This window comes from Saccoglossus kowalevskii, chromosome 7 (assembly GCF_978046115.1).
Source record: "Saccoglossus kowalevskii chromosome 7, keSacKowa6.1, whole genome shotgun sequence".
Classification (NCBI taxonomy): domain Eukaryota; kingdom Metazoa; phylum Hemichordata; class Enteropneusta; family Harrimaniidae; genus Saccoglossus; species Saccoglossus kowalevskii.
In genome coordinates this window covers 16,390,513-16,413,352 of record NC_140647.1, presented here as the reverse complement: position 1 = coordinate 16,413,352, position 22,840 = coordinate 16,390,513, and the positions used below count along the sequence as shown (strand labels likewise).

The following is a 22,840-nucleotide window of genomic DNA, read 5'->3' as shown; positions in this document are numbered from 1 at the left end:
CAATTCATTTTTATATGCATTTCTGCATAGAACAGGCCTCTGAAACAAAAAAAAAACTTTCAAAATTTACAAATCAGTTCATTTTACGGTAATCCAGATTAGCTTGACAAGATTTTACAGACCTGACTGTTACATGATTTATAAACACTAACACAACAAATATATTACACAGTACAATATACATAGCAGCAATAAATGCACAGTGACCACCAAAATGCCAGCATCACTTATATAGGAATGTTGCTGGCATCTTGGTCGTCAGTGTTGGAGGCAGATGATCTGAACAGCATTTACTGTAATCGATAACAATAGTATATACTTCAAGATATTGCCTTTATAGACAATACACAGCATGTGTCACCATTCACATTGTAAACGAAAATTCACGATCAAGTGCACTAAACACATAATCAGACAATGATTGTTTAGATTAAAATATATCATTTGCAAAGTACTCAAGTGGAAGTCCATAGTCGTCATTAGTAAATAGTCAATATTTTTGGCAGCAGACTTTTTTTCCTTTTTTTTTTCTTCTTCATCAAAAGGCATCCCTGATATTGTGAAACTGCCTGATGGCCAAGTCGCTTGGCAAGTAAAAATTGAGAGGTGTTAGTCGATCCAGCTGCTGTATGGCTTTCTCAAATCCTGTAAATGTCAGACATAGGTTTAATGTTTGAGAGTGAAACAAAGTGCAAATCAGTTTTTCTTTGTGTGCCACTTTAATCCATCAGCAAACAAATCCTGGACTACAATAAAATAATTAAATTTTGTCTGTATGCATTTCAAATTAACAATCTTTTTGGGCTCTCCCAATAAACCAACATTTTGGCAATTAGTATTCAAAATGGGCGCTATTAACAGTACCAGCATGAGGGTAATATACAGATATTATTTTCAAAGAGATAAGTTTGGTTACCCATTTTTTTTTTTGCTCAATTTTTAACTCACTTGATATATAGAATAAGTTATCTAGAAATGTAAAGATGACAACAGTCTTACAAAATACTAACATTAAGTGACATCACATTTGGTATATTGGGTATATGCTACATGTACCTTTCCCTACTGCTACTATTGACACAGACAAATTATATTAAAGAACAACAATTTTGTTCATGATACGTCACGATTATGTTTCTGTATTTCCATAAAATATGTGTGGTTCTATACGATCGGTGTGTTTGAAATGGGTATCGTGCAACTTATACAAGACTTGTAAAAATGTTTCTTTACCCAGATAAAAATAACATGCATTGTGTGTACTACTGTATCTTGAAAAGTCTATCAATGATTTAAATATTTTTTGGCAAAAAGAACCTGATAAGTTTTCACATGAAAATGAGCTTTGCACTTTAACGAGAACACCTTATATGAGGTGCTAGTTGATTGACGCTAATAACCAATAAACCATGACAACCAATGAAATACTGCAAAATGACTAATTTTCACTGGGTTTAAATTTCGCTGATTTTCGATTTCAGGCATATTCAGTGGGTTTTAAATTCACGGTTTTATCATTTAGATGATGTGTTCTATGCTAAATTTTACATATTCACTGGGTTTTAATTTAGCACATTTTCTAGTCAGCGAAATAAGCAAAATTAAAACCCAGTGAATAATTAATTCTTTTACAGTATGTTATATAAAGTTGTTCTTACCTGTTTTCTGCATGTAACTCCACGACGTATAGTGCATATCTATAATAGATGGAGTCCTGGCTAAAAGTCGGCACCAAGTGGCTAACTTGTGTTCACTGTCAGCATAAAAATAAGGTAATACCATTATAGATACAGTAATCAAAGTATGGTGCAAATTTTCAAAATTGGCTTACTACCAATGGTAGATCAAATCACTATAAAAGTCTATAAAATTCTATTGCCAAGAGAGAGTTAGATTTCCTTTTAATGGATGTCTCTATTATATAGCAGTTTGATTGAAATATTGTTATGCCAGTGTGAATGTCACTATTGTCTCTACTGACATGTAAGGGTGAAACCAAGCAGACACCGGTATAGTCGGTAAGACATGTTCACTTACTTGAGACCTTCACACACAAATGCCTTGAATTGCGAGTCCAGGCTTCTTTTCAGCGGTTCATGAGATGCTCTGACACTGTCGATGGCAGTCAAAAGGGTCTGTTTACCTGTAATGGCAGCACCACCTATTATATCCAACTTAAATGACTGTGACAACTTCCTGGCTGGTGATGACGTGTACCGCAGTCCATTCTATGACAAAAACAAGTAGAACAACATGTCAAGTGTCTTATAATTGGTGTAAACTTATTGAATGTAGGTAACTTTTACATTAGAGCAGTTCAAGTTAGGGCAGTTGCAGAGGACAAAAAATCATTGTTTATTACACAAATCATGATAACATTTAGAAATGCATAATTAATATATGATTTTTTAAGTTACTGGGCTACTATGTGGATAATACTGATGATAAGGTATAATGTGATAGAGTAGGGTGGGGGATATTTAACGCTGAAACTCGTACCCCAACCAGTATCATAAGAATGATCAGTGCTAAATAGAATTTTTAACAGACCAGCTTTGAATTTGTAGGTTGTATTTGAAATGTAGAAGGTTCGCGATATGTTTGTATGATATGCTGTTGACAAGCACATGAAATGGAACGTAAATAGCTTTCTATGGTGTGGTTAAACTTCATAGCCTTTTCTATGTGTAAGATCAGACTGCACCTAACTCACTCTTGACTAGCTAGTTTCATGTCATTCTTGAACTGTACTTAATAGTGCACAAAAACAGCAACGAGTCAACCACCCAACGTAGATTAAACACCAATGATGATAAATGTCAGTTCACACTTTTGTATAAAGAACCAGATCAAATCAAATCAGATGTCAAATTATTTAGAGACTACTAACTGTATGTTAATACTTACTTTCATTTCATAATACTCGACTAATACTTCCCATGCGTGTATCTTTGTAGAGACCTTTGACGCCCTCGGTACCAGGCATGATATCGGTAACATCACACTACGGTTTCTACTCATCTGTAAAGTACACAGGTTATAGTAAAGAACATTACACTAATAAATTTTTTTTACTCACTTTTATTGACTGCATATCTTGAGAAAACAAAACTGTGAGGTGTATTTTGTTGAAAGTAACAATTGCTGATGACATTTCAAAGGATGACCAATCAAACCAATGCCTAACCACCATAGAAAAACATTTTATTATTTTAACAACACTGCACTAACCTTCATCAATCCATGCTGGAAGAGATCTCGAAGTGCAGGAGCTAATTTCCTTCTAACTCCGATCGTTACTTCGTCTAACGGTCTAGTCCATGGTGTCTGTGATAACAAATTGACATAAATGATAAACTAATCAGAGTAGAAATAATGATTCCACAACACTATATAACCAGGTTTCTGATTGGTCAGTACTCAGCTATAAGTCTGATGTGATGATGCAGTAACCAATAGAAATGAACAATACTCACCTCTTCTGAATCAGATGTATAATCATTATCAGACGGTGGCGCTTCATGTAAATGCACTCTAGCTAGCTCGTACACATAATCGACTGCTTTCTCCAGCCTTTTTAACAACTCTCTATGAAAAACAGACAACATCATTAACTTCCTCTAAATCTAGTCTCAAGGCACATTACTTGTACTTTCATTCAATGTCTGCTTCAAAAATAATGTCTTTGGAGTGCACATAAAGTCATGCCCTAGTCTATGTACAGTACTGGAGGTAAATAAGCTACATATGGTGAACAATGCATGAGATGGGGAACAAGAAAACAATAGAATGTGCATATACATATTTTTGACAACAATGTTTCATGCATGTATAAATTAGATGAAAACCATAATTTAAATAATAATTTTACATTGTACATGCCTGCCCAATTTTAATGAAAAGGCATGAAAGTGACATGAACTGACACTATAACCATTGTATCTAATCAACAAATATATGTCCATTACATATTCATCTCTGTTTATAGCAGTGTAACAAACTTCTCCATACAAGCTTCTCACCCATTTCTACACAAAATACATGTACTATAAGATTTGCCATTTCACAATATATATTTGCCTCAGTACTTACTCGCATCCTTTTTCTGTGTTTTTATCCGGTGGTGGGTTTTCTCGTAACTTTGATGCTCCACATCCAAACTGTGTGACTGCGACCAACTGTAATACTGTCAAGGCCCGTTTCAAAACTCGAATATTCTTTTCTCTTGATTTCTGAAGCAGAAAAGGTGAAGATTGGTTATATAGGGATTTAAATCTATTTGGAAATTTTGAACAATTTTTCACAGTTTGGTGGATAATTTACATTCAATGTGCGTGATTGTATTTCATTTTTTGCTGAGAGAATTGCTGCTTTGGTTTCAGGATAACTCACATCTGTGTCACCATTATGTATTTGTGGGGATATACAGCATTCAGGACTGTCATCTGAGACACCATCTTCTTTACCCTATAAATGACAGGATTAATATGTAAAATCATGCAAATAGGGAAAAGGGGGGGGGGTAGACATCCATATACTGAGAGAAACCTGTTCAAAACTCAAACCATGCTTTGAACTGAAAGCTTTGTCTAAACTGAATATTGTTTTGCAATCCCTTCTTTACATATGTTACAGATGACTTTATATACTGCAACTATATCATGCCACAAGTATTTTTTTTAATCAATAATCTACAATGGAATAAATTTATCAATAAGATGCTTGTTTGCGTTTTTCCAAACCTTGGTTGGCTGGTTTTTCCAAACCTTGGTTGGCTGGTTTGTAATCTACCAGGCGAGCAACACAGATTGTACTATCTTGCCAACCACTGTGTTGTAGAGATTCCTAAGTGTGTAACTTGGTTTCTTACCTTACCACCATGTACAGCACAGTCACAGTTCTCATTACCAAGGGGTCCTGGTGATGTTGCCTCCCCTTGTAGAAACGAGATAAATCTCTCCAAGTCTCCAATTTGACTTTTCAACTGGTCTATCACCATCTCTTTCACCTTGGCGGGATTCACAATCTGAAAAGAAACAAGTTGAATGATAATTCATTAGTGATTGTCAAGGAGTCTAGATTAGAGAGACTGCATGTTTGTTGACACACATGACTTGGCGGATTTGCATCTCAAGAAAAATTGCCCTAATATGGGCATTCATAGGTCAAAGTTCAGGCTTGCCTCTAATATGCAACTACATGATCAGCATCAGAGAAACAAATTCTTGCCTTCCAGGATGTCCTGCATTGCCCGACTTGTGTAGTTCCTTACCTTTCCAACTGCGGCATCCACAGTCCTCTTGAGGTCTTCAGTACTCAATTTATCAAAATCCTCCAAATTTAAATCTAGTTTTTCTTTGAGTTCTTCTAAAATAATGGTTTGTTTTTCCAATACTGTATTCTGTGGTATACCTCCTGTCCCTTCCTGTAATTCATATAAATATATAAGGTAGGATTTTCCCAGATGTGTCAGGATATCAAAGTATTACCGCACAATGAGTTTTTAATAAGTTTTTAGTTTGGAATAATAATTATGATGTTTTAGTCATGTTAGAACAAACATATGGTGTCTGGGGGAGTTGGTGTGAAAAAATAGCAGTTTTTATGCAAAATATATTCCCTGACATAAACCTCCCCTAAATTCTATCTAAGCTTGCAATGATATTTATTTATTTTTATATATTTATTGATAGACGACAGGATTTAATTTTGTTTTTATTTATGAATACATTGATTAGTGGGTGTATCTATACATGTACATGTACTGTCAGCACATGACTGCATGTGATAGACAAATGAACAAAAGATATTCCTTAATCCCAGAGAACAACTTTTACAAAGTCATTGGAATACTTTTATGCAGAACTGACAAAATGACACATGTATAAACCAGAATATTGTAAGTGAAATATGTTATTTACAAAAGCATTATATTAAAAATGTAGTTAGTAGAAATTATACACAGATAAATTAAATACATTATCACTCACACCATTATACATATGCTTGAACTTAATAATATGATCAAAAACAACAAGTTATACCAATAGATTATTATAAGGATTTTGCGTAGTACTGTAAAATACTTTATTTTCGCTTGGAATTAATTTTCGCTGTTTTTTGCTGAAGGAATGATTCAGTGAAACTAAAATCCAGCAAATATACATTCTTTCCTATATTTTAGATTCAACTCGTCAAAAATTAATTCCAGCTAAAATAAATTATTTTACAGTATTTCAGATGCATCAACATACAATGTAGGTGGCCGTGACAACATACTAACAAAAGTGCATACTTTGTGCAATCTTCAAACGTATTATTATACATTTTTCTGATTTCATTGCTTAGCGAATGAACCCCTGGCACAGGGCAAAGTGGTGATAAATACACGCGCTATATTAAAAATACCAGGTTCATTATCATATTTGCTCTGTTAGTAGCACACATGCTTGCATAAATCAAGAAATGCTTCTATAGTCAAAATAATTAATATTTTAATAATTCTTGCAGTATGTGAAATGTGATTTTGGGTTTATACATGTATGTGATTGAATTGGAGATGCGCTTCAAATACAGTATATAGAATTCACATTTTCTAACATGGTGAAATGGCGATATCCTGTTTGATACAACAAAATTAGGGCATGCTGTCAAATGAAAGATGTATACCGGTAATAATAATAATAATAGTTGTTCACTACAGAGTTGGGTATTACAGCACAACAAATAGAATAAAAAAACGTTTACACAAGAAACTGAACCCAAAAAATAAAAATATAATAAGTTAAAAAACAAAACAACCCAAAAAACACATAAAAATGTCAAGACACAAAAAACCTACCTTGTATGCATATGTTTCTAAATCATCAAGCTGCTTTTTAAGTTGGCTGATAAGTTCTACCTGTTTCTCTCTTTTTTCACCTATTTTGCTTTCTCTTTCTTTATCACTCTGAAAACATGCAAAGTAGAAGATAGAGTACCTGTGGGTGGTACCAATGAACCCATGGGCGGTACCAATGAACCCATGGGTGGTACCAATGAACCCACTCTACCAGACATAATTGGAGTACCTAAAGAGGGTACCAATGAACCCAGTCTACCAGACATAATTGGAGTACCTAAAGAGGGTACCAATGAACCCATGGGTGGTACCAATAAACCCATGGGTGTACCAATGAACCCATGGGTGGTACCAATAAACCCATGGGTGTACCAATGAACCCATGGGTGGTACCAATAAACCAATGGGCGGTACCAATGAACCTACTCTACCAGACATAATTGGAGTACCTAAAGAGGGTACCAATGAACCCGTGGGTGTACCAATGAACCCATGAGTGGCACCAATAAACCCACAGGTGATACCAATTAACCAATGGGTGTGGTACCAGTGAACTAATGCGTGGTGCCAAATAACCCATTTTATCAGACAATATTGGAGTACCTGAAGGTGGTATCAATGAACCCATAAATGGTACAAATGAACCAATGGGTGGTATCAATGAACCGATGGGTGGCATCAATGAACCGATGGGTGGCATCAATGAACCCATAAATGGTACAAATGAACCAATGGGTGGTATCAATGAACCAATGGGTGGTACCAATAAACCAATGGGTGGTACCAATGAACCAATGCGTGGTGCCAAATAACCCATTTTATCAGACAATATTGGAGTACCTGAAGGTGGTATCAATGAACCCATAAATGGTACAAATGAACCAATGGGTGGTATCAATGAACCGATGGGTGGCATCAATGAACCGATGGGTGGCATCAATGAACCCATAAATGGTACAAATGAACCAATGGGTGGTATCAATGAACCAATGGGTGGTACCAATAAACCAATGGGTGGTACCGGTGGTACCAATGAACCAATGGGTGGTACAATGAACCCATAAATGGTACAAATGAACCGATGGGTGGTATCAATGAACCGATGGGTGGTACCAATGAACCGATGGGTGGTACCAATGAACCGATGGGTGGTACCAATGAACCGATGGGTGGTACCAATGAACCGATGGGTGGTACCAATGAACCGATGGGTGGTACAAATGAACCGATGGGTGGTACCAATGAACCGATGGGTGGTACCAATGAACCAATGGGTGGTACCAATGAACCAATGGGTGGTACCAATGAACCGATGGGTGGTATCAATGAACCCATAAAAGGTACAAATGAACCGATGGGGTATCAATGAACCCATAAATGGTACAAATGAACCGATGGGTGGTACCAATGAACCAATGGGTGGTACCAATGAACCAATGGGTGGTACCAATGAACCAATGGGTGGTACCAATGAACCAATGGGTGGTACCAATGAACCAATGGGTGGTACCAATGAACCAATGGATGGTACCAATGAACCGATGGATGGTACCAATGAACTGATGGATGGTACCAATGAACCGATGGGTGGTACCAATGAACCGATGGGTGGTACCAATGAACCGATGGGTGGTACCAATGAACCGATGGGTGGTACCAATGAACCGATGGGTGGTACCAATGAACCGATGGGTGGTACCAATGAACCGATGGGTGGTACCAATGAACCGATGGGTGGTACCAATGAACCGATGGGTGGTACCAATGAACCGATGGGTGGTACCAATGAACCGATGGGTGGTACCAATGAACCGATGGGTGGTACCAATGAACAAGTGGGTGGTACCAATGAATTAGTGGATGGTATTAATGAATCCATTTGCATACCTATGGGTTGTATGAATAAACAATCTCTACCAAACATAATTGTTTGGCAACAGAAAAAATGTGAGCAAAATGAGTAGCAGCCAAATTGTGTGAATTTCTCAGTACCATAATCTGCCGGGAAATAATGTAACTTTAGGATATGTACATGACATGTAAGCAGTAACATGGCATGTATAGCTTACCCACTTCATGTGTAAGCCATTAGGGATGTATGATCATACCAATGCACCATAAACTGATAGCCATAGCACTGAAAACATACCAAGAATCTTAACATAAATCTTAAACTGTGTGTACGTAGGTTGAGTGAAGGAAAAAATGAACAAGCCATGAATGGCACCAGTTCCAGTTAGTTCAAATTTAAAATATATAGTTTTCTTTGATATGACTCTAGAAGCGTATTCATTTAAACAAAATGGCCACCAGTCAGCCATTTTGAATCCGATCTGAAAAATAAAATGACATGCATGAGGAACCCATAATCTCTAATGTATGTACCATTTATTAAAACAAAATGGCCACCAGTCGGCCATTTTAAATTGGATATGAAAAAAAAATGTATATCAAGGTCCATAATGTCCATCATATGCATGTTTAAACAAAATCCATCCACAAATGCTTGATTTTGATGTTTTTTTTAGCAGAAAAATGACCACCATTCAGCCATCTTGAATCAGATCATGAAACAAATTCATGTGCATACATGTATGTATAATATTATGTATGATGTATGTGTGAAGTTTGATTGTGATTGGTCCATGCATGTCTAAGACATTCGAACATACCCACACAAACACATGGACGCACAAAGGTCAAAATATAAGTCCCTGTTTTCGGACTGCGTCCGAACAGGGAGTAAAAAGTAGACAAAGATCACTACTTTATTAATGAAGTGGGATGTTCCCATGGTGCCTTTGACTAGTAAGTGAAATCTGCTAAAATTAACTCTATATGTGAAATTACAATAAAACTTATTGTTTCACAAATCAAAATACCAGTGGAGATTACACTTGTACAGTACATGTATTTGCCAAACTTGTGTATGTACTGATACATACATGTAAAATTGTTTCTCTTTCTGAGAAGGGATCTATTAAAAACCTCAATAAAAATTGATGCACCATGGGAGTACCATGACATACATAGGCCTTGTATATTAACTTAGCTATAACCATAAACTTTCCATCTATGCACACATAAATACACAAGTTAACAGCGATGCATTGGTGACACTATCTTCAAATTTGTAGAGGAATAAAAAACTCATCTGCTGCTTATATCCATTATATCAGCTGAATTACACACACAAAAAAAGTGTTGCACTACAGTCAAATAGCATCATTCATCTGTGACATTCTCTCCGTAGAAATAATTTTTATACTGCTATAGCCACTATGGCATTATGCTAGCCACTTAACATTTCAGATTTGATATTTATTTATAACTTACACAATCTTCCAGAATCTGAGCGTCTTGTGAGGTGCACCCTCTGACATCTGGACATCCTTGGAAAGCAAAGCTCTCCAATTCTTTAAGTAAAACCTATAATCAATTGAAAAGAAAAATAATACACTGTACATTCTTGAAACATATGATCTGAAAGATTTAAGTATCAGTCAGGGCAATGTCAATACTCCTAGGTGTCGCATTGTATGAAAGATAAAGCAAGTTGGGTGGGGCAACCCTTTACCACGTACTTGCCATATTCACTATATTGAGTAAGCAACCCGTTACCACGTACATGGCATTAGTAACTACATTGAGTGGGCAACCATTTTTAAGTTATCAGACATTTTTAATATGCATATGCTGAAATACACCATGGGCTCAAGTGAAAGCGAATGCATGGTAACGCTGGGTCTGTTCACTTTGACCTACTGACACTGTCTTCATTTCAGTATTAAAGGCAGTTAATTGAAATTGCTTCATTTGCTTGTTGTAATTGTTTGTAGTGCAACTATTACTAGATCTGGGGAAAGAGACTACATTTCAGCTTGAGCACTAAAGCAAACTGGCAGCGCATGATGTTTTTGCACTAAGTGTTGAACAGATGTTAACTTGTATTACTAGATTCATCCTTTTAATTGAACTCTATTATTTGGACCAACTGATTTTTGATTGAACAATAATGTTGTTTTCCTCTAGCAATTGGACCATGTCAGAGCATGGCCACATTCTGATAACACCACTGCACTTTGATGATTTTTTAATTACATTCTTTCTGTGATTCTACATTTCACACTTTTTCTGTTTGAAATTACCTTCATTGACATTTTTAGTTCTACAATCACATTACCAGTCACATCAAAAATTGTAATTTTTTTATGATTTGTTTCCACATTTCATTTTTTCTGTTTTAATTTTCTTCTAACAATTCAGCTTGTATTTCCAACAATGGTTATTTGTTCATGACCCAATCAATGGAAGCATTACAGTATCTATTTAATGTATTGTATAAAGAAAATAGGACTTGCCTCTTTTTCATCTTGAGAAGCACTAACAATCTGCTTAAGGCGAAATTGGACTTGTGCGAAATGTGTGGTGAGAGCCAGCAATGAAGTGTTCAACTGTTCCTGCTCTTCTTCAAGCTTCTGTAATTGTTGATAGGCATCAACATGACTGCAATGAAAGAAAAACAAATGGTGAAGAACTAGAATTGTGTAATATTCCGACCAAACTTTAGGTTCAGTCATGCCATATGGACATACACATGACACATGTATGAAATATTATACACAACAAAATGCAGCAGAATGAAAGTTGCAATGACAGCTATTGTGCTTATTGTTATAACTGGGGACAAGAAGTTCTTTTTTAGTAATACAATATCATACTTTGCTCTGTACAGTTGATGTGATGCATGAGGAAAATGTTGTGAAAGCCAAAACGTGTTTTTTTTTTCTATTTCCATGGCTCAGTCGATGGACGGGAAAACAAGCAATCTGATTGTTGAAATAGCTCCGCTGTCCTATAAGAACATTGTGGTAGCCAAGTTGAGCAATGCACACCCATAAGACATCTTCTTGAAAACTGCCAGCTAAATTTGATATCAAGTATCAATGCAATTGAGCTGGTAGTTTTCAAGAAGAAGTCAAAAATAAGATTTTTTACCAAAAATGAAAAAAAATATTCGCCAAAAATAGAGAATTGAAAATTTTTTCACAAGGTGAACAAATCTGACAGAGGGCCACCCAAGGCACATAGCAAGTATCGAAGCAATTGAGAAGGTAGTTATCAAGAAAAGTAGAAAATGAAACGTTGACGGATGACAACAGACAATCACCTATATGAACAGCTCTGCTCTGTCATCTACAATGACAGCGGAGCAAAAAAAAAACACACATTCTGTCAATATAACAGAAATTGATTCAGGTAATATCAAAGTGAGAAAATAATAGTTTCAGAGGGGACTGTTTAACTGATTACCATTGTGTGTTATCTTGAGCATGTATGCAGAACAACACACCATCCTAATCATAAAAAATATTGCATTAATTACTACTGGGTGGTGACTGAGTTCATTTAAAGGCGAAACGGAGCAACATTTACTTCTGACATGACTACACAAGTATATACATGTACAAATCAATTAAGCCCACACTAATACTAGTGTAGCTACTGATTCAAGCATAATTCCCAACACAACTGCACTCAGCAAATTGCTACATGTCTGTACAAATGTATGTATGGTGGACACAATGAGAACACATTATATTTACATTACAGAAATTTGTCTGCACAAATTGCTTGTTGACAGACTTGCTGTTTATTAATGTACATGTACATTATTATTAAATATTCTCATTAAATAGAAAGAAAAGATAGATTTTACTTATTTCACCACAGACCATAGAATCTTACATGTACATGTAGTCCTGGACTCTCTGTTTGATCAGAAATAGTACACATCAATTTGTTGTGCAACCACCCAATTTTGATATAGCAGGATCAATGGTAGTTGAACACTCAGACAGTATGCGGTCGCACATCAGTCGATACTCAGACTCTCATTACGAGGATACCTAAAAGTATGCACAGTACACCATCGCATCGACCTCTGCTGCACATCAGTGAGTCGATACTACCCCTGTACTGTCTTTGTGCATACTTTGCAGTAGGCAGGTGGTTCTTACACAGGCTGTTCATACAAAATGCCTTGGGACTGCCTAAAAGAGGTCACTATAGACAGAGGTGAGCTTTATATAAAGCAGGTTTGATTACATCTCAATATCATTATGAGAAAAAATGAGATAAAATTGACTAATTATATTAAAACATTTTTTAACCATCAAATTTTCATTGCTTTCATGTTTCATAAATCGGGACACTGCCACTTACTGTCTCAAGGACCCAAGTAAAATGTTTACTGCTACAATATTTCACAAATTCCCTGGACTCCTGAAATTTTAGAAAATTTGTCTCAAGTTAAGAAATCAAAAGGCAGTAATCAATGCAATTTGGTATAAATAAACACCACATTTAACCAAAATTCATAAAAGTTGATATTCATAGTATGGAAGCCATGAAAGATCATGACAACGACTGCTCCTTGATATGGATTAGGCCACAGCATTTAAGGAACCCACTCAGTCTACTCATTTATGGATATCTCTGGAATAAAGATCAATGATATCAAAATTAAATACAACAGAAAATTACATCCTAGCAATTAAATTTAATGTACAGGTATGTTGCCGTGTCAATCTGTCTCATAGCACATGGTATGTATAAACCACACAATAAAGATGTACTTCATACACAAAAACAATGTACTAAACAGAATATTATGAAAATAACACTTATACATGTATAATACTGTACAGAAAAATACCTGTTAAGAAGCATGTTTTTCAGCAATTATAGCCTAAAATGACTAATAAATTGGAGTGGGGAAATTATGCCCATTGTTAGGAGTGATTATGTATATTTCGTAAAAAAAAGTATGTACCGGTACATTCACAAAATTAGTGAGGCCATGAAATTGTTACCTTCATAATTTTTTTAAAAATTGTAAATGTAGATCACAAACAAAAAAAAATGCTTAAAATGCTTGAGCCTAAAAATCGTTTTATTTTGAATCATTTCATTGACACTGCCGACAACATATGGAGTCAAATGTACGCGTGCCTCAAATATGATAACATATTGCATATTTATGATTGTTTATGACATTTAAATATATATTTCTTTTAATATTAGTAAGTACATTGTTCTATTTTTAACAGCTGCATACAGAAGGAACACACTTCCATCCCTCCCAAAGTCGCAATTTCTTTCTTGCACGTGCAGTGGTTGACACATACATGTATATATACAAATTTACTACATTAGAACATTTAAATATGACACGTATCTACTGAGAAGAAATCATGATATCCACCCACTCCATGTTTCTAGCAACAGCTGAAGTTGATTACATTATCAGATATGGAGAAGTCTATCACCATGGCAACCAATAACTAACTGACCTTAACGAGGATGCTTCACATGACCCAGCCATTTCAGTGTATTAAACTACCAGTGAAGGCAAAGGCTATGAAATGGATTGGTCCAGTGTTGAAATCTCTCAATCAGATGTTCCTTTGTACGTCATCTGAGTGGAGTTTGCATCGCAATAACACACCACAACAATCATCACAATTGGTTTTTATAACATTGCGACCACATACAATTCACAGTGTATAATTTGTTGTGCTGTATTGAGTTTCTCAAATTTATTGCAATAACAGAATATGAGGAGGAATTATTTGCGTCATTTTACGCATTGAGGCATTTCACGGCAACCTCATTAAAATGAAATCTTTTCAATAAAATCTATTTGTCTACTCACACAGTGACTTTTCAAAACAAAACAACCCAAACATGCATGTTTTATTTGTTCAGTATAAAAGACTATTTTAAACAGATAACATTATATAAATAATTGTCATGGTAACACAAAAATGGATACAGAAAAACAAATCAGTGCAGTTTTACTGAATAATGTACAGTACGCATTAGTCAGATAATATTCACTAGCGGTAGGAGTGTGGGGTTCTACATGGGACTGTTAACGACTATAGTATGGGAATTTGTTTGAAGTGTATATTGTGACAGCTTTTCATATCTGCAGTATTAGAAATGAGAGTTTATAAATAATGGAGAACAATATTTCACAGTATCCTGCCGACCCATTGACGTCAGTATACAGCAATTGCAGGGCATTTTACTAGGCAAAGTTGCCATAGCAACCTTATCTATTATCTACAAGTACTATAGAAAAGTAGTATTAACATGGTGTTTATATTCTTATGGAACCATGTGACTGCCACGTTTCAATATTTTCTATTGCCGTCCTTATGGTTGATCACTGCGAATGAGTTGAAATAACAAAAAAAAAAGAGCCACAGAATTTTAAGTATATGTATGCATTATAACCATACACGGCATTTCAATAAACAATAGCCATATACATTCCATATTTGATTGCCCTCCCCCTAATTTTAACATAATTTAATTTGCATGTTTCAGTGGCATAATTTTCACAACAGAAAACACTCAATATTACTAAATAGTTATAAAAAATATTAGTAACAGGAATAAATAAAGCTGCATACTGGTAAGATATTGTAATTTCATGTGAACAGCAAAAGACATACATGTAGATGCAAAGGTGATTCATGTTAAAAGTTGCTAACATGGGCGTACTCTCGTATTTCTAAAAGAATTTGACAAATATAATATGCAGCTACTCAAACAGATGACATTGATTTAAGGGCTTAAGTGAGATGTATGTTTAATAAACAAAAATAAAATACATTCAAAATATCATGGTAGTCCATTGCTAATTCTGCTTCATCAGAGTAGGATGTGTTATAAATAAAATTAATGTGGGCATTATATGAACATCTACATTTTGAATCTTTTTATACAAATTTTTTGTTAATTTTGGTAAGACGAACATAATTTCCCATTGCCTTTATGACCTGTTCAAAAATCTTTGAAAGAATATGGGACAAATTCATGCTTTTAATTAATATGTTAATTATTTCTATTTTAACAAAACTAGATATTATTATGTGATACATACAATATTACCAGTATCAAAATAACATTCCTTAGTATTTGTTAATTTTTAATGCACACCAAACCAAAGTTATGACAAACGTTGGTTGTAAATGTACATGTTTGAATTTCATTATAAATAATGATATATTTTTTCTTCATATGTACATTATTAATGTGTTATTCATTAATTTACTCAAACATGTATCAAACTATGCGTGAAAGTGAAATGTAGGTAATGAAATAAATGATTGATAAGTTCAATTATTGATTGTGAAAATCAATTTCCTTAATGAGTCGCACTAATGAATGTTCCTTGTCAGACTGTCGTCCACATAGAGTAGCACTGAGACAGCAATTAATTGAAATGTCGACGACATTACTATCTGCGACACCGGAGATGAAACACTTTTATTGATTATCTGAGGAATATATATTGGTACATATATTCTCTGCACCGTTGCCTCTACGTCTGGGAATTTCTTGAGTTAATAAAAGAAGCAAGCATTGTATATAAATGATATAATAGTAACCAAGGATGCAAAGAAAATATTCATAGATGTAACAAAATATATTATTATTTACAAATTTCTAATAGCTTGCTGGCTTGGTGATCTCTGCTTCTTTATACTGTATTTGTTCTATTAGTACATGTACGCACTTTAATGTAAATGACAAAGTTGCATCAAAAAAGAAATCATGTTGTAATAATCCAGCATGGAGTACCGGTAAATGCAATTCTTTCGTTTATGCAAAGTTCTAGTTGTACCACCCTCGATTGATCCAGCAAAATGATTGATCCAGCAAAATGCCGCAGATATTTGATGTCAATATACAGACACATTTCATAGTGGCAGCTTGGGAGCTGATTACAAAATGCTAATCATTGATTAGAAAGCATAACACACATTTCTACACCTCAAAGTAATTACTTTACGCTATACTGTATATCATACAGTGCACTTGTTCATTGATTAGAAGACTAAGAAACAAAGTGCTATTGGATTTTAGTGGAATCAGCACATGTACATTTTTTAGTGTCAGCTTGCCCTCCATTGTGTTGTTTGGAGACTCATATTAGAGATTTAATCTGCACAAAGTTAGAACCATTTTCATCAAAGCAATAACACACAAGAGATGTATATCAACTCAAACACAGCATGATTATTAAAATGACATAAATTGTAAAATGACATAACGCTGTCATCAAACCAGAGACATAACCATGTACATATCGGTACATACATCCTAGGCTATGTGTCTTATTTCAAGGGTGTATTTTAATGTACATAAACAAATACCAGAAGAGAATAACAAAAACATACACATGTATAGCACTTTAAAGTAAAGAGTACTGACAATGCATATTATGGGATGTACACGAATAAAAGCTGTAGGATTTGTACAATATCTGGATAGTAGTGTCTGTGTGTTAGAGATTCATGTCAATGTCTATCATAGACTTGATATATTCACAACTACCACCATACAATGTACCGCATTCAGAGCAAAACTGACCTAATAGAAACCACCAATGCAGTGGTTACATTACAAAGTGATGGGAATAACATGGCTTTTAATTTCTGAATGATAGAATCAACTTCTTCAAAAGTGAAGCCAAGCTGGTTCAAAACACCGTTTTCATGTATAGAAGAGATATACATGTACATTGTTGGGTTTGTAGCATGTATAAAAAAAATCCATTACACGATAAAACCGCTGCATGTACAAATTTGGAGCCTGGGACCAATCTAAATATGTTATTAATACAAGTCTACACAAATTACTCACTGAGTGTGAGTGATGACAGATGGTGCAAATGATGAAGATAATATTACTAGGCATTTATGCTGAACCATGTACTGCAGCATTTATCATATTGCTGACTTGTTTATTTAGTCTGTATTACTGTACATGTATTGGGATGACTGGGTTCAATTATTTTTTGCTCATTTTGCTGATAGTAGACTAAAACCATAACAATGGTACAAATATAATTACAATAAATAAAACAGTGATACAATATTTGAGTATAAGGGAATCTCTTGAGGAAAGGGTACTAGTAATAGTTACGAAAGCAGGTGCATACATGTAATGTATCAGACACGTCATAATATTTCTGGTAGACATTTAAAACAGAATGATAATCAAGTATTTACATATGCATATAGTAAATCCATCCCTAATTTCAACCATGCACATGCATTTGTACAGTGAACTGTTTACATCATTATCAGTTGTTGCACTATGAATATTTGACAGTAATCATGGAGATGAAAATTCACAAAAACCACTATGACTCACTGTCTTTAAACTTGCAATGGAATATAATCAGTACTGCAAAACATTACACTGACTTGAGTTTTGACTGACTAAAAGTGGTAAAAAGTATTTATAGAAATTAGTAATGTCTCACATGGAATCAGAACCAGCTGTTACAATGTACACCATGTCATTTCATATGTAGATAAAGTTGAAAAGGTGATTCATTAACAATATAATACTGATAAAAAAAAAAAAAATGTTATATCCAATAAAATTGTTGCTACTGTAAAAGAATTAATTATACACTGGGTTTTAATTTTGCTAATTTCGCTGACAGGAAAATGCGCTAAATTAAAACCCAGTGAATATGTAAAATTGTGCATAGAACACATTATCTAAATGATAAAACCGTGAATTTAAAACCCACTGAATTTGCCTGAAAAGGCAAGCCAGTGAAAATTAGTCATTTTACAGTATTTGGTTTAACATGCTTTATTGGACTTTAATCCACTTCTTTTTTCTTAAATGTTTCATGAAAATTACGAGATATCCCTATAACTCAGTAAGTCTGATTAATATAGTGTATACGTGAACAAGATGATGAATGGAAGAAGGCTACATTTCGGGGCAGCATTGCAGAAATGTACGAAACCACTGTTTTATCAGATGGTACTGAGCCGCCAGCTCTTCATTAAATTTTCAAGTACTCATAGAATCATGGAACATGGTTATTTTGTTTACAATTTAGTCTTTTGTTTCCCATTTTAATACAAAAATTGAATATACTGCAAGATTTGTTTCTAAGAGTGAATGTATGATGATGGCCTATAATACTGCGACATTAGTTTTAATAATAATTTTGCAACACAGAATTTACTATGAATTTTGTAATCATAACAATTTCAGTTCCAGTGTCAATCATAAACATTGTAGCAGCAAACTACAACTGTTTTCCATCGACATGACGTAGGATTACAAACATCAGATATAGAAGTTGGTTTAGATTAGTTTCATTTTCACTGCTTGCAATTTTATTGATTGTACGATTTAATGGTGTTCATAATAAAGTCATAGTGACTCAGTCTTCAGAACTCTAGTAAAATTTCCACTGATACACCCCTTATAAAATTTCATGGAATCACAGAATTAAAGAAACTTTGTACATATATTTTGTAAGCATTATTCATACATGCAAAACAATTCTACATGTAGCTTCCATGAAACTGGGGGCTGAAAAAAGCATGACTTGTAATTTAAGTTCACCTATTTGCCATTAAGTCCATGTAAACCATAAGAAAAAAAATGAAGAAAAAAAATCGAAGACAATACATGATGTCAAGGAATAATTAGAGGCACTGCAGAGAATAGAATCTGTGAGCCTGTGCAGTCACTGTTCTGTGATTATCTTTACCGGGGGGGGGGGGGGGGGGGGGGGGGGTAATACTGACATTAGTAAAAATCTATGCAGGCTGTGCAGCAATACTAGATAGATAGAATTCTACTTTTTCTTTCTTTTTTGTTATTTAGAGATGCATCTTGTTATAATAACCATGGAGGTACAATCTCTTTTTTACCTCTATCTTACCTAAATCTTGTACTTCATAATTTATAATCAGAGACAACCACTATTAATCTCTAAATGTTTTCACATACCTTGATTCTTGAGCTTGCATGTGTGGTGGACTAGCTATGGCGCCCAGCGGTGCCCATCTTTCTTTAGGTCTATCCATCATTTGTTCATCCAAACTGTCGTAGGAGTCATCCGGGGTGGTCATCACTTCTTCCATCATCTTGACAAGTTATTCTGAAGCGGGAAATGTGTAGGAGTTACATATTGACTGCAGAGTGATATGTGTTTACTCAACGAAGGTTTGGTTTATTCAGTTTATGACATTGTTTCATGCAAATGTACAAATGAAATTAAAAATCAAAATCGAATAAAAGTTAATGAACACATGACACTTAAATTGCTCCTCTGTCATTATAATACTGCCAAAATGGCGACATTCCACTCAAATACAACCATGAATTTCTCGAAAATAAGGCTGGTGACCCAACTTTTTTTGAGTCAATATCCTGATATTTCCCTAGAGTATATTTTATTGCAAAATGAATATATTCTGGGTATTTTCATATATGAGTGGCTTCTACCTTAATTAAAAAAAGTATAGCTGACTGGTAAATAACAACACACATACAGTCACTATGGTATGAGTATTGTATTTTTTTTAATAGCCCAATGTTTTTATTCTATTTTAACCGAAAAATATAATACCTCTGATTAACAATAATCGTACTGTATTTGTACACGCCGCTCAGATTATATAATCGACCACCACATACGAATGAATGGACGTCGTCATTAATCAATCAATCACGTCGACCAAACTATACTCATACGTTACATATACACATACTAGTATCTAAAAACACACGTGGACATACAAATAAATGTATAAAATGAAAATATCTATAATACATAGTATATGAACACCGGGATTTCTGAGAATCTAATCATGCAAAAAAAAAATGTATAATGCAACTCGGAAACGAGTCGCAAATTTGCGACTTGATCGGTACGACGGTCAAGAACGAATATAGTGATAATGAGTCCATAATAAACATATTGTTCTTATCGATATATTTCACCTTTATAAAATAGATACTTCCTATAGTTCTCTCTCCTAAAATGGCAAAGCGGTACACAACTGTGGAGAATCGGCAGAAAATCAAGCCACGACTACAATTTCATCCACACACACACCGCCATATTGGATTCACCCGTGGTATCATCCGGGACATCGACATCATTGACGTCATCGCCACTTTCACATTTAGTTTTTCCGTAGGTTTCGACAGAGGGCAGCACACAGCACAATAATAACACAACACTGACTCCACTGACTCGGGCAAGTGAGCAGATTCAACATACATGTCCTTATTTGAATACTGTAAAACACTTTATTTTAGCTGGAATTAATCTTCGCTGTATGGAGTTTATTTTCACTGTTTTTTGACAATTTTAATGTAAAATATAGGAAAAGGAGCACATTTTTGTATATTCGCTAGATTTTATTTTCACTGAATGAATGATTCAAATTAATTCCAAGCGAAAATAAAGTACTTTACAGTATGCCCCTTTTAATTAATTTGCACCAACCAAAACTCGATAACTTAAGTCTGTTGCAATGTACAATTGAATTGTGTGGTGGAGAAGGAGAAGATAGAACTGTTTTAAAATTCCTCTAAAGAATTTGAAGCAATTTTTTGTACTTTATATTTGTACAAGAAGTCTCTTTGTCTCTCGAGAGCGCCGCCAAGTCCGTTTGAGTAAAATGCCATCACACAAATAAAAAGCAAGTACACACAAAAACATTATCAAAAACAAATCAGCAAATCAAGGACTCTGTACTTAATTGCCATATTTAAGAAATGATCTCACACTTATTATTTGAATAACAGCGCAAACATTTGTTGTCCATTTACTGAACACGTCATCTGATCATTCCAATTACTAGTAGTTGATTTGCTTTGTATGACGTGAACTTAGGTCGAACTGACTTACTACGGGTAAAATGTAACCTCGTACTACCTGCCTCATAGCCCTGTTGTCCAAGCGATTGAGCAATAGGCAACTCACCAACCCACATTGAACCAGCGTGGTGAGTTACGGTTCAACCCCACAACATAATGAAGCTGTTGTGGAGGCCACCTGCCAGCAGTGGCTTGAAAGGATGAGATGAAGATGATGATGATGATGACGTAATCATTAAAGGCAGTTTCTAATCAACACACACACCGTGGACTTTCGCTACGTCAACTACATCTAACAAAATAAGGTTTCCTTCGTCATTAATCATAGTATAAAAACAGTTTGTTATGTTTCTTGTCTATCCACAATATAATTGAAACTTTAATTGCCTGAGCGTGGGCCACTAATGTCTCCTTGAATGGATATATTATATGATATTTATTATACAAGGATGGCCAGTGCTTATACGGAACCGTGTCGTTTTATGCTGAACGACTACATCGTCGTCTATGAGTACATCCAAGTAAATTGCCAACTCGGACAGTGTTTCCCATTCCCTGACGGTATACAGAGACTCAACCAACCATTTCAGCAAATCCCCATCTTTAAAACCTTGGGAATCGCTAACAGCGGCATTTAATAGTCCCAGACATTAATAAGTAATACCATTCCGGTTTTCGACATTGTGAAATTTCTTTCGTTTTTTTTTTGGGGGGGGGGGAGGGTAACCTGCACAAGTTCGGATGGCGTTAGTGGTGTCATGCGGAAATTGGTCATATATCCAGGGTTGAAATGACAAGTCTTGATTCACAATAAAAGAACAGAGCATACTTTTATTTTTTGAAACTGATTCATTTTTACATTTAGATGAAGAACGTTGCATACGTTGTCATTGCGATTAAAATATATTTTTGTACAAAAAATGTAAACGTTTGTAAAACTGTGTCTTGTACTTTACCGTAATACGTCATTTTGCTGACAATTTTGATTTAATTATATAAAACGATGCCTGTTTTTGTCGTTTCTTAGCAATGGATATGGATAAATGATTGGAATCAAATCTGGGCATACTGTCTAAAACATTCCCAGTTTTATAGATATGCGTGTAACAGGTATGAGTACAATATATCGAGAATTAAAACTATCATATCGATATAGAGTAAATAGAGTAAAATGGCTAGTTCACGATTTTTCCTTCCAGTCGTCAACACGTCATGCAGTTATTGTGTTGTTATTTTTTTTATAAATCCAACATTCTGTAATAAAGTAAC

General features: G+C 34.8%; 1 protein-coding gene across 1 annotated transcript; it reads right to left on the bottom strand.

Annotated features, from left to right (window-relative positions):
- Positions 1-398: 398 nt before the first annotated feature.
- On the bottom strand, positions 399-20,827 carry LOC100367055 (RUN domain-containing protein 1-like). The gene is made up of 15 exons (XM_006814661.3): positions 20,687-20,827; positions 19,691-19,841; positions 11,203-11,347; positions 10,178-10,270; positions 6,842-6,949; positions 5,273-5,425; positions 4,871-5,026; positions 4,393-4,467; positions 4,093-4,232; positions 3,477-3,588; positions 3,232-3,327; positions 2,908-3,021; positions 2,038-2,228; positions 1,659-1,753; positions 399-645 (listed from the first exon to the last, which is right to left on the bottom strand). The coding sequence occupies exons 2-15, from the start codon at positions 19,825-19,827 to the stop codon at positions 539-541; spliced, it is 1,722 nt and encodes a 573-aa protein (XP_006814724.2). The 5' UTR covers positions 19,828-19,841; positions 20,687-20,827; the 3' UTR covers positions 399-538.
- Positions 20,828-22,840: the final 2,013 nt, after the last annotated feature.

What these genes read in the sequence shown, in the direction of transcription:
- LOC100367055 (XM_006814661.3), bottom strand. Translation starts at nt 19,827, where the DNA reads ATGATGGAAGAAGTGATGACCACCCCGGATGACTCCTACGACAGTTTG. An exon ending in TCCAGCATGGATTGATGAAG is followed by an intron (nt 3,022 to 3,231) that starts GTTAGTGCAGTG and finishes TGTACTTTACAG; the next exon opens with ATGAGTAGAAACCGTAGTGT. An exon ending in TTTGTGTGTGAAGGTCTCAA is followed by an intron (nt 1,754 to 2,037) that starts GTAAGTGAACAT and finishes TTATGCTGACAG; the next exon opens with TGAACACAAGTTAGCCACTT.